The sequence below is a fragment of the Typopeltis vanoorti genome, chromosome 13 (assembly GCF_054136105.1).
Source record: "Typopeltis vanoorti isolate ZY-2024b chromosome 13, IOZ_Tvanoo_1.0, whole genome shotgun sequence".
NCBI lineage: Eukaryota > Metazoa > Arthropoda > Arachnida > Uropygi > Thelyphonidae > Typopeltis > Typopeltis vanoorti.
This window is the reverse complement of record NC_143561.1, coordinates 78,570,002-78,583,159: the sequence shown is the minus strand read 5'-3', so window position 1 is coordinate 78,583,159 and position 13,158 is coordinate 78,570,002. Positions and strand designations below refer to the sequence as shown.

Below are 13,158 nucleotides of genomic sequence, written 5' to 3'. Positions count from 1 at the left end.
TGTGATAAGTTTAGTAGGTTGGCAGAAAATACATAATACGAAACATCTAAAATTACACATCTATCAAATGGATCCTTATCTTTTTTGGTCTACAGAAAATTCACTGACACTGGTAGGTACGTCCACCACCCTTCTCAGCAGTATGGTGTTATCAAAACCTTAAACAGGGAAAGAACAATCTGCTCAGACCAAATTAGCCTCACCATAGAAATCAATCATATTCAGGACACAATTTTTAGCCAATGGCATCCCCCTTAATGAAATCAACAGAGTTTTCTGCCCATCCACCCAGCTCTCCCCAAGATCTAGAACACAAATCTATTGCCATCCCTTACATCTGCAACAACTTTCAGGCCATACCAAAAATTAGCTACCCTTATCTGCTCAGCTACAGATCCTCTCTACTATATGAACTATCCTCAGGTATCTAAAACTATCCCTTGCTCCTGCAAGCTTAAATACTTGGGACAAATGGGTAGAACTGTCAATATCTTCTAGAAGAACAGAAAATGTCATAAACTGTGTGTCCATGGATATCCAGGAGCGCACAATTTATCCATGGATAGGGATCACTTCAATAGAAAAAAAAAAAAACCTCCCTACTATACAGAAACAGATTCTGCAGTATCATATTGAAATTAAGGAGACCATCATTCTGAGACCTTCAGCAAGTGTCCTCACTGCACCCATAGAGTGGCAGTTAGGACTCTAGGAGAGCATCTTTTACCAATCAGCCTGTTCACATTCTTATGGGTGTGCCATTATGCATGTGCTCAATATATCTCTAAGTCCATGAAGATGACTTGGGGACCAAGGCGAAATATTGGCTCAGTAATCTAATTAGCTAAATAAATTTAGTTAATTATTAGCTTTAAGGTCAAAGGAGGAGACCTCCAAATAGCCTTTAAAGGAATGTGGAGAACCAACCAGGGCTTCTGACCTAATTTCAAATCCTCACCTTCTCATGTTGCATCCTGTTAGGTATCTACCTGGATACTGAATAAATGAGGATGGCCTGGGAATTTGGCATTTAGCCGCCAAACTGTATTCTTATTGGCTTAAACCGCAATATAAAATGATGGTACAATATGACAGAATTTCATGCCAGATGAGGCATTGCCTGGCTAAACAAGGCTCTCGTTGTTTTCACCAGAGAACCAGGGCACAACGAAAGGTCGGCTACTTGAACAAATTCTAAGACACACTGCAACTCAACATCACAGCTCAAGATCGGTACTATCAACATAAGAAGTTTGAATGGCAAAAAAAATAGAACTAACTGAGGAATTGGATAAGTACCAGGTTGACATAATAGGGGTGACTGAAACAAAAAAGACAAAAACTGGTAAGATCTTTCTAAGCAATAAATACAAAATGTTATATTCTGAATTGCGAATTACAGAGGTATTTCCTCTACTGAGTGTTCCTGATAAGATTTATGCAAGTATACTAGAGAAACGGTTGAAAAGGATTGTGGAAGAGAAGCTTGTTGAAGAACAAGCTGGATTAGGGCCAAATAGAGGCCGTCAGGATCAGATTTTCACTTTACGACAAATTGTTGAGAAATAATGTGAATATAACAAAGATCTGTATTTAAGTTTTGTAGATATGCCAACAGAGAAGCTAATCAAAACGCTGCAGTTATATGATGTTAAGGGCATTATATCAAGCAATACTTAGTCTTTATTTGAGTTGTAAGTCAGCAGTTAGAATTGAAGGAAGTACAGGAAGATGGTTTAATGTTAAATCTGGTGTGAGACAAGGATGTACATTATTCCCTATGTTATTCATTATCTATATGGATCACATTATGAAGAAAAAGTGGTATTAAACCTGATATCCAAATTGGAGATGTTAATGTCAGTTCTTTGCTTTATGCGGATGATGTTATACTTCTAAATAAATCCGCTACAAGTCCAAGATTCCCTGACTAAATTGAATAACAGTTAAACATTTCAGCTACTTAGGTATGATTTTTGGTGAAGATGGTAGATTAAATATTGAAATGAATAACAGAATCAACAAAGCTGGTATGATGGGAAGTCAACTGAATAAATTTATATGGAAGAAGAGAGAAATTAGTCAAAACACTAAATTAACTATACATAAGACAGTGTTCAAACCAATTTTAACTTTTAGATCTGAGAGCTGGGATAGAAGTAAAACACTTGACCAAAGACTAGATACCACAGATATGAGAGTCCTGAGAAAGATTAGGGGGCATGAACAGATGGCATCATCATATTAAAAACGAGGATATTAGGAAAGAACTTGACATTATTAGCATCCAGGAATGTGTTTAGCAGAGCTAATCTCAGGTTGTATGGTCACTTAAATAGAATGGGAGAGGAAAGATTAGAAAAACAAGTGTCCTCTGCCAGGTTGGCAGGAAAAAGACCCAGAGGAAGACCAAGATATAGCTGAATTTTTATGGTAAAAAGTGCCTTAGAAGATAGATTATAAAATCTGATAACGTAATCTTGACAAGTAACAGACTGATTTGGAGGAAAATTGTAGATAATAAGTTAGTAATGGTGTAAAATTTTCATGTAGTACTATCATATCCTGTACACTCCTTGAGGGTACATGTCAGGAATTGATAATGTTATGTTTTTTTTCCCCACCAAATATCAAAATATGAGCAATAATCAAAATCCATACCACATTAAATGTAACTAATGTTAATAACATTAGTTAGTAACATTTCTAATAACTTTATTAACAAAACAAGTAAATGCAAATAAAAATTAAATGCATCACAAATAATATGAAATTAATATTACTTTATGAATTCTATTCTTAAAGTAATTATAATTCTTAATTACTTTATGAAAGCAACTGCACTCTGATAACTGAGAAATCAACAAAATCTTATAACTTATGAAACAGTCTCATCACATGACTGACATCAGTGGAAGTGTTGTGTATATTATTATATCTTTAAAGGTACCCGTGTCATTAATATTAATAATAAATTACATGATAACCACAATAATTAATTATGAGATAAAAGTACACTTTCATCATTTTTGTACTTTTATCTCATTACAGTTAATTACTATGGTTATTGTGTAATTTATTATTTGTGTGTCTTGTTCACAATGGTGGTGTGTTTTTTGCATCACTTTTTTTATTTTGTATTTTTTTTATATGATTTTTAGTGTTTCTGATAATGCGTTTGTTCTTCTGTTTTGTTATTCCATACTTGAAGGGGGGGGGGAAACAGAAAAATTCTGTGGCATACTTTATGGTAAATAGTGTTTTTTGACTTTATAAATGCAGTTCTGTTATTCATTTATGCAAGCATTTTTCTTGGTTTATCCTTGCAGTGTTTGTGCTTAAGGGGGGGGAGGGAGTTCCTGTAATAATTTTTATATTGAATTTTTTTAATGTGAAGTTAGATTTCAAAGGCCATAGATTAGATGTTTGATTTTTGATAGTGGCATTCATTATCTTCTTTTCTGTATTGTTATGGTTGTGTATCGGTTTCCTAACAGGTAATATGTTGGTTTTACTGACTTTAAAAGGTCAGGTCAACTTGAGGGCTCTGGACCATGGGTACACTGCTTGGAAAGGCATCAACGAACACCTCTGCCCCCAAAGTGCAAGGTATATTGTGCCATGTAACAGGTCACATGCTTCTAGCCAGTATCTTCTTATTGTGCTATCTTCTATTGAAGGTCAGCGACCATCTTGGCGAACAAACTGCACTCTTATGCTCATCTGAGCAGTTGTGCACTGCTCTTTCCTGTCCATGTCTTGATGTTGTCAAACCATGATATTCTTTTACTTCCTCTAGTTCCTTTGCCATCAATTCTTCCTACCAAAATAGTTTGTAGAAGTTGGTATTTGCTGTTTCTCATGATGTGGCCAAGATATGTTTTTCGTTTCTCGATTATTTGTACAAGATGTTTAGCTTTGCCAATGGATTTTAAGACATCTTCATTGGTAATTTTTTCTGTCCATGATATCCTTAGCATTCTTCTGTATAGCCACATCTCAAAGGCTTCGATTTTCTTGATGGTTGTCGCCTTCAATGTCCATGTTTCAGCTCCATAGAGCAGAATAGACCATACGTAGCATTTCAGCATTCGGCATCTGACTTCCATGTTTAGGTCTTTATTGCAGAATAGTGTTCTCATTTTCATGAAGGACTACCATGCAACTTCAATCCTTGTCTTTATATCTATTTCTGGATCCCACCGTTCATTAAGCCAGCAACCAAGATATTTATATCTTGACACTTGATCGATATTTTTCCCATTGAGTGTCAGTTTCATTGATGAGGCTGGATGTTTGCTGATGATCATGTATTTTGTCTTGTTGATGTTTATAATTTTTTCCCATTCTTTGGCTTTCTATATATACTCTGTCAATGAGTTTTTGGAGATCCATAATGTTATCTGTAATCAGCACGGTGTCATCTGCATATCATAGGTTGTTAACAATCTTTCCATTTATTGTGATTCCCACTGGACATTCTTCCAATGCTTTTTTAAAGATTACCTCTGCATATATGTTGAATAGGAGTGATAAGAGCACACATCCTTGTCTCACTCCTCTTTTGATGTTAATATCACTGGTGGTAATGTTGTCTAATTGAACGGTAGCTGACTGATTTCAATACAGATTTGTTATTAGTCTTATGTGTTGTTTGTCTAGCCTTATTTGTTGAAGGACTTCTATTAAGTTAGTGTGTCTGACTTTGTCGAATGCTTTTTCAAAATCTATGAAACACATAAAGACAGATGTCTGTTTTTCTATGCATTTTTGTATCAACATTTGGATACAGAAAAGGGCCTCTCTAGTACCAAAACCATTCTGAAAGCCGAATTGTGTTTCACTTAGAGTTTCTTCATTTTTTCTATAAATGCGATTCTGAATTACTTTCAAAAATATTTTTAATGTTTGGCTCATTAGACTAATAAGTCAGAAGTCACCACAGGAATTCACTTTGGGTTTCTTTGGGATAGTGATAAATGTAGATTTGAGCCAATCTGATGGAAATTCATCACTTTCATATATTTTATTAAATAGTTTTTCAAGAAGTTTGATGTTATCTGGTTCTATTAATTTTAAAAATTCTGTTTGCACACCATCTGGTCCACTGGCTTTTCCTGTTTTACTTGTTCGTATAGCATTCTCTATTTCACATTTCATGATTGCTGGTCCTTGAATGTTATCTTTTATAGGCTTCTGTCTAGTATCATTGAAAAGTTCTGTTAGATATTTTATCCAAATCTGTGCTTTATTCCCTTCTTCTAGAACTATTTTTCCATTTTCGTCTCTTAGAGACACAATTTGCTTTTTCCTGAGTTTTCCTGAAATTTCGTTGATTTTCTTATACAAATTGAAATTATCATGTTTCTTCTGAAGCAGTTCAATTTCAGTACATAAATTTTTCATCCAATTTTCCTTGGCTTCTTTTATTTTTTTCTTGATGATGTTATGTGTTTCTATATATTTGGCTAGGTCTTTGTTTTTGTACATTCTTCTTATATCAATAAGAGAAAGAATCTCATCTGTCATCCATTCCTGTTGTTTTATATTATTCACATAACCTACTTCAATACTTGTTACGATGGCTATTCCAAAGAGATTCCACTCTTTTATTTTCTTCTATGTTAATCTGTTGTAATCACAGGTTAAGCTGTGTCTTGGCACTTTTATTTATGTTTGGGTCTTCCAGTTTTTCTACATCAATTTTCTTTTTCTTCTTTTGTGATTTTTTAGCTGATTTTAATCTAAAACGTACTTCTGCAACTATGGGATTGTGGTCTGATGAGATTCTGCTCCAGGATAAGTCTTTGCACTCTTTATACTACTGTGGAATCTTTTATTTATCAGTATGTAATCAATTTGATTTCTGACAATGTTATGTCGGTTATCTTGAGGCGATTTCCAAGTGTACAGTCTTCTGGGTGGAAGTTTAAACCAGGTATTTGCTATTGTTAGATCTTCTTCCTGACAGAACTGGACTAGGCGATCTCCTCTGTCATTTCTGGTGCCTAAGCCATGTTCTCCAACAATTTCTCCATTCCCCCCCCCTCTTCCCACTTTTGCATTGAAGTCACCCATCACTATGTTTATATCATGTTTCTTTGTTAGGTTTTTAATCTCTTTTAGGTGTTCATAAAACTCTTCAACATCATCTTCACTTTTATCAGCTGTGGGTGCATAAGCTTGGTTGATATTTATGTTAACGGGATTTCCCTTAAGTTGTAACAGAGTTATTCTTTCAGAAAATGGAATCCAATTTATTACTGATTTATTGATTTCTTCATCTGCTATTACAGCTACACCATGTCGATGTTTGTTCTCATCATTCCCAGAGTAATACATTGTCGTATTATCTTGTTGACACTTTCCAGATCCTGGCCATCTTGTCTTGCAAATTTCCAAAATCCGGATGCCCAGCCTCTTCATTTCTTTTGTGGCATTTCTTAATTTGCCAGCTTCATACAGAGTTCTGACATTCCAAGTTGCGATTTTAAAAGTGGACACCATTTTGAGCCTGGAGATTCTTCACACCCCTGTCCCATTTAAGGGATGCCGGGAACTTGGGGCTAATTGTAAGGGTTTGCTTGACATGGTGGTTGTTCTGGAAATAAGGTAGAGCAGTAGTTTCTCCATTTGCTTTCTGTCTGCAGTATTACAGACGTACACAATATAATCATATTGCCATCTGCAAATCGCTGATCACAAGCTTTTCCATCATCATTTGGCTTCAACCTTGTGTCAGTACTGACAATGCTGCTTCCCAATGTCAGGGGCAGTGACCCCAGCAGGTGCTTATTTAATGGCGGCACTACTCGCCATGTCACCGAGTTGTCATTGGGCTTTGTGAGGTTTTAAGTGAGACAGAATTGCCACTCCTGCTCCCCCATGCCCTGATAGCTCAGTTGCTGTTGGTCCATGGCTGCTTATTCACCAGATTGCTCTGCTTATATCACAGCTAGCCTCCATATCTGAAGGCTATTCCCCGATCCACCACCTGGGGATGCACCCGGTAGTAGTCAGCTCTTCCCCAGGCTAGCCAGTATAAATTGTAGAAATATGATGCTCTCAAGTCAGTGCAACTGTGTCCGAGTGAAACTGCTGCTAGAACAGAACTGACAGAGTTTGAAATAGGCATTGTGATAAGATGCCATGTTGCAGATCTAAATGTTTGGCAAATTGAAAAATTGGGCCATCCCAGGTCAACAATCAGTGATACCATACAGAGATGGAAGCACAGAGAGTCAACAAGTGTTACCTGCAGTGAATGACCCATGCTATAAAGGATAATATGCAAAAACTGCCATTAGTCAGTTGACACATTGAATGCAGAGTTCCTGACATCAACTGGAACACGAATCTGCACAAGAACAGTCAGAACATTCGAGTTTAACACGGGTTTCCATTGCAGGACTTCAATATGCAAGTCCCACATTACACGAACCAACATGCAGCATTGTCTTCAGTAATGAAAAAAAAAGCATGTACAGTGAGACATGGAAGCCTCAAAAGCTGTGTTATGGAGCAACAAATCACACTACACCCTCTACCAAGCAGATGGACAGGTGTGGTGTATGCCTGGTGAACGTCTCTTACCAGAGTGCCTAACCCGAACTATGAAATTCGGAGGTGGTGGTGTGATGGTATGGTCCTGTTTTTCCTGGTTTGGCCTCAAACCTCTGTGGTGCCACGAACACTGAATTCCACGAGGTATATGAACATTGTGGATAATACAATGCTTCCTACTTTTGGCATTTCTATGGAACTGACCATTGTCTCTTTCAGCAAGACAATGTACTGGGCCATGAAGCTGTTGCAATTGGATATGAACATCACCACACTTGACTGGACTTAGGGTGAAGGCCAGTCACCATAAGGCCCTGATCTCAACCCTATTGAACATCTGTAAGATCCATTGGGTGAAGTCAAGGGATGTCTGCTCCACAACAGTCCAGAACCTCATTTCATGCCTACAGGAAGAATGGTCCAAAATTCCGATTGATCACTATTATGTGCTTAAGGAAAGTATTCCCCAGGATTGCTGCAGTCATCACAGCAAAAGGAGGTCCTATATCTTATTAGGGTAGGCACCATGGCTGTTTGTTCCTCACACTATGGTGTCCATTGACTTTTTTCCAAGCAGCATATTTGGTTCTTGGTACCTGTGTTTCTGGTGCTGGCTTTCTGTTAATGTTGCAGGTGTTTCTGATAGGGTGTTACGTTGATTTCACCGATATTAAAAGGTTGAATTAGCTCTTGAGGAATGCAAGCTAGAGGTGGTGGTAGCATGTTGGTACTCACTTTTCTGATGTACCTGTTTTTGTTTCTGAAGAGGTGATCTGCTTGTTTCACTGATTTAAAAAGTTAAGATTAGCTTTTGATGATTGTAGGCCAGTTGTATTAGGTTGTGTGTTAGTTGTTCTAGGTATATGCATTTACTGTATTGGCTTTAAGTAGGATGAATAGTGTACTATCATAATCAGAAAATCATGCAGCATTCAGACATCACACGCTTCAAGATTATCTGAAGTAGTGCTTTAAATACTAATTTTCTTTCCATTTGATAAGAATAACCTGGTCACCTTCGATGCCATGAAAATGCAGTCTTACCCTCAGCAATACACAAAATCACCAGAAGAGGAAAAATAAATAAAATAAAACATGGTAAGTCTGGATTAGCTCAACACAGAATAGAGACAGACAACAGCATCCTTTGGTTTGAAGTTTTATTTGAAGCCTTCTACATAGATGTTAGTACAAATTTTAACGCTTATTTAAGGTGTGGACAGACTTATGTGTTCGTCGAACATGTTGTTTATTATTTTAACGGTATAATAGAACACAGAAACTAAGTAAATAATTAATTTATTAACTTGATGCTGATATTTCGCTGGTGTTATAACCAGCATCTTCAGAGCACAAAAACACTGTTTGTCACAATACGCGAGACTAAAACAACATGGTGCACTTAAACAAAATTGTAGCAGCAACACAAAGACTAGAGTCCTGATTTTGGCACCCTCTATCTGGGGAAAAAAAAAAAAAAAAAAAAAAAAAAAAAAAAAAAAAAAAAGCTATCATATATTACTAGAGTCCTAGAAAAGTGCTAGTTTTTTCTTAATATGACTGTCTCCCAGATCTTCGGCAAGTTAATACAACCATATTTGTTGTGATTTGGAGTGTGTTTTAGGGCTTCTGTCGCCTCTAAGAACAATCTCTCTGATTTATACGGGTTTCTGTGTAATACTTTTGTGTTTATCCAGTTGATCCAGTGTGCAGGGGTATCCAGAGCATGGTCTGCTAGGCCCGACTTCCCATAATGATAATTCCGGACGTATCTTTTATGTTCGATGATGCGGATGTTCACAGTTCTTCCTGTTTGACCGTAGTAGGCTTGATTGCATGAGCAGGGTACTTGGTAGACTCCTGGATGTGATAAAGGAGGAATGCTGTCCTTGGGTGAGCGGATGAGGGTGGCTAATTTGCTACATGGTCTGAATGTAGTGCGTAGTTTATGTTTATTGAGAATTCTTGAGATCTTTTCGGATGTGCCTTTAATGTAAGGGATGGTGACTGTTTTGTTGTAGTTCTCTGTGTTGGCCAACGGCTACAATCCACATAAAATAAACAAAATACTAAACACTCCTAAGAAACCCCTCCCACCATCCACCACAGAGAACTACAACAAAACAGTCACCATCCCTTACATTAAAGGCACATCCGAAAAGATCTCAAGAATTCTCAATAAACATAAACTACGCACTATATTCAGACCATGTAGCAAATTAGCCACCCTCATCCGCTCACCCAAGGACAGCATTCCTCCTTTATCACATCCAGGAGTCTACCAAGTACCCTGCTCATGCAATCAAGCCTACTACGGTCAAACAGGAAGAACTGTGAACATCCGCATCAGTGAACATAAAAGATACGTCCGGAATTATCATTATGGGAAGTCGGGCCTAGCAGACCATGCTCTGGATACCCCTGCACACTGGATCAACTGGAAAAACACAAAAGTATTACACAGAAACCCGTATAAATCAGAGATTGTTCTTAGAGGCGACAGAAGCCCTAAAACACACTCCAAATCTCAACAAATATGGCTGTATTAACTTGCCGAAGATCTGGGAGACAGTCATATTAAGAAAAAAAACTAGCACTTTTCTAGGACTCTAGTAATATATGATAGCTTTTTTTTTTTTTTTTTTCCAGATAGAGGGTGCCAAAATCAGGACTGTAGTCTTTGTGTTGCTGCTACAATTTTGTTTAAGTACACCATGTTGTTTTAGTCTCGCGCATTGTGACAAACAGTGTTTTTGTGCTCTGAAGATGCTGGTTATAACACCAGCGAAATATCAGCATCAAGTTAATAAATTAATTATTTACTTAGTTTCTGTGTTCTATTATACCATTAAAATAATAAACAGCTTATATAAGGTGAATGCTGAAACCATGCTTCACTGCCTTAACTTGAATCGGAATGACTGCCTATCCTTATCAAGAATATGGGAAAGTTTGATTAGAATAACATATCATTAAAGGTTTTTTTTTTAAATTACTATTGAACCAAGAATGGTATTTTATAAAGACATAAGGTCTTAAGAGACCAACTAGATATTATACCTATCTGATAACAATTGATTTATTCAAAAAAAAAAAAAAAAAAGTTGAGTGATATAAGTTATGTGTGATATATATATATATATATATGCAATTTATTTTACACTGTTATGATTCAAGTTTTCTTCAGTTAAAGCATAGCACTAATGGCGATTTAACTTCACGTGCCTCATTCTATTTCAAATAGAATGCTGGCATGGTTGGCCGAGTGGTTAGCATATCCACTCTCCAGTCAAAAGGCTGCAGGTTCAAATCCCACTGTGATCATGGATGTTTGCGATTGTCTCTGAAAATACTAGTGGTGGCCATTAGATGGCGTTAGTGTAGATCAGTGTTTCTCAAGGTGTGGTATGCGTACCCCCAGGGTACGCGAAAGATCGTTAGGGGGGGTACGTGGCTATGCATAATTAAAAGAGTCATATTTTTCAACAAACAGTTGGAAACAATTAGAGACAACCGGGATAAAACGGCACTAACTAATGAATCACATCCCCTCTCCAACAGAAACGGTTGTATAGACCAAGCAAAACCATACGTTGCCGGTGGAACATATGGTTTTGCTTGACACCACCTGCGTCGTTAACGTCTTAAAACTAAGAAATATATATATATATATATATAGTGCATGTGTTTCAGATATTATGGAATTTGGTTGAAGGGAATTAGCATTTCAACTCAACTGTTGAAATGCTAATTTGTCTTTGGTTCGTGTGATCTTTTGTTAATACTGCACCAATCACATGCAGTTCTTCGCTGCTCTACGTATCTCAAGTCTTGTAAATTACTGGTAATTTTTGCTTGAAATAATGGGAAAGAAGATGACGCTATTTGGGTAGATGACGATGATGCACACAAAGAAACTGTTCTCGATGCCAAAAGAAGTGATAGCAAGTAGGAGCTTCTTGGTAAGTCGCACCATTTTTCAGTTTTTTTCTGAAAGCTTTAGTTTCCAAAATTCCCACACGTATCTTGCAACACGATTTTTTAGCTTTAATTTTGGGAAAAAAGTTAGAGTTATATTCGAGTAAATACAGTATTTTTTTTTTTTTTTTTTTAGCTTTCAAATTCTTACGTATGGATCATTGGTTAAAGATTGGATTTATAAAAACCCCAAAAGAGAACAATATAGCAAATACAAATAGCTGTAAGCAACAAGAAAATGTTGATATCACATCTGGATCAAATGAAATTGATGAGTGTGTCTCGTCTGACATCTAGAGAACCAAAATTTAAAAATAAATCATTTTTTGTTTACATAAACATATACATTCAAATAAAATAGATATTTAATTTTAATTAATTTATTTTTTTAATTAATTAATTACGGGGTACTTGGTAATAATAAAAATTTAAGAAGGGGTACTCGGATATCTGAAGTTTGAGAAACACTGCTGTAGATGATAATGGTAGTTGCCGTTTGCTGTAGTTGGTGGTTGAATTGCGTTGACAGCGAGTTGTGAAATGGGTATCCTCCCTCGATGAGTCTTTGGACACCTTGGAAGTGTCACATAATAGTAATAATACATCAGCTGTTTGCATCCTACCTTGTAACAACTATTTTTAAGCCACTGACGATGGTTAATAGATGCTACTTTTACCTTGTGTTTTTGTGTATATACATAGAACTACGGCACAGGTTTCTCTAAAAACAAACCAGAAAGGAGAGAACTAATATCTTTGTATATTTTTGCCTACACACCAGCAAGAACAAACTGAAGTTTTCATCAAATTTATTCGAATGTTTAGCATAACTGCTGTGCAACATCTATAAGATGTGGCTTTATCACGTAATGCCTGCGACATTTTTTCACCTGCATTTTTTCCTTCCGCATAACTTTTTCAAGTGAAAATTCGTTGCAGATCTCATGCGTATGTGGTATTTCCCCACGCCCACCAAAAAAAAAAAAAAAAAAAAACAGGAAAAACCACTGTAAGAAAAACAAAAACAAAAAAAAATTTTAAATGTCTTCCTACGATGAATTCGGTGACACCAAGGCGGTAGAATTCAGTAATGAACGAGTCACCCACACCATAACAAAATCCTGAAAATATTTATCCTACCACAACACACACACAAAACTATAAATATAAATGAAACGAAATACCTCATCTCCAATAACAGCAATTAATTTCCCTTTAATGGCTGAATGTAACGTCATTTTGTCTGTAATAACAAACACGACTTACTCTGAATTATAGATGAAAAAAATTACCGTAAACACAAATTATACCAACACACACACCTAATCACACGAATATGATTATAAACAACTACAATGGCGCCCTCTTAGGTTAAAAGAGAGTGGAAGCTATTGCATTTACATATTATATTATAAAACATATTGTGATGGGTATAGTGTGTTCAGGAATGACAGAGAGAATAAAATGGGGGGAGGAGTATTGTTGATGATAGCTGATGAGCTCCAGCCAAGGAGAATAGAAGTTGAATTGCAGGATAGAGAAAAGAGCACATTTGAGGCCATTTGGTGTGAGATTGTGGCTAGCAGAACTAAATATACAATTGGGAGCTGCTATAGA

General features: G+C 36.5%; 1 protein-coding gene across 1 annotated transcript in view; it reads right to left on the bottom strand.

Moving 5' to 3' along the window:
- The window catches only part of Vha14-1 (V-type proton ATPase subunit Vha14-1), an 84,273-nt gene extending 71,397 nt beyond the window's left edge, over positions 1-12,876 (bottom strand). The window contains exon 1 of the mRNA XM_090402739.1: positions 12,726-12,876. Coding sequence (XP_090258865.1) covers positions 12,726-12,779 — 54 coding nt within the window. The 5' untranslated portion in view covers positions 12,780-12,876. The remainder of the gene's footprint in view (positions 1-12,725) is intronic.
- Between the last annotated feature and the right edge of the window lie 282 nt (positions 12,877-13,158).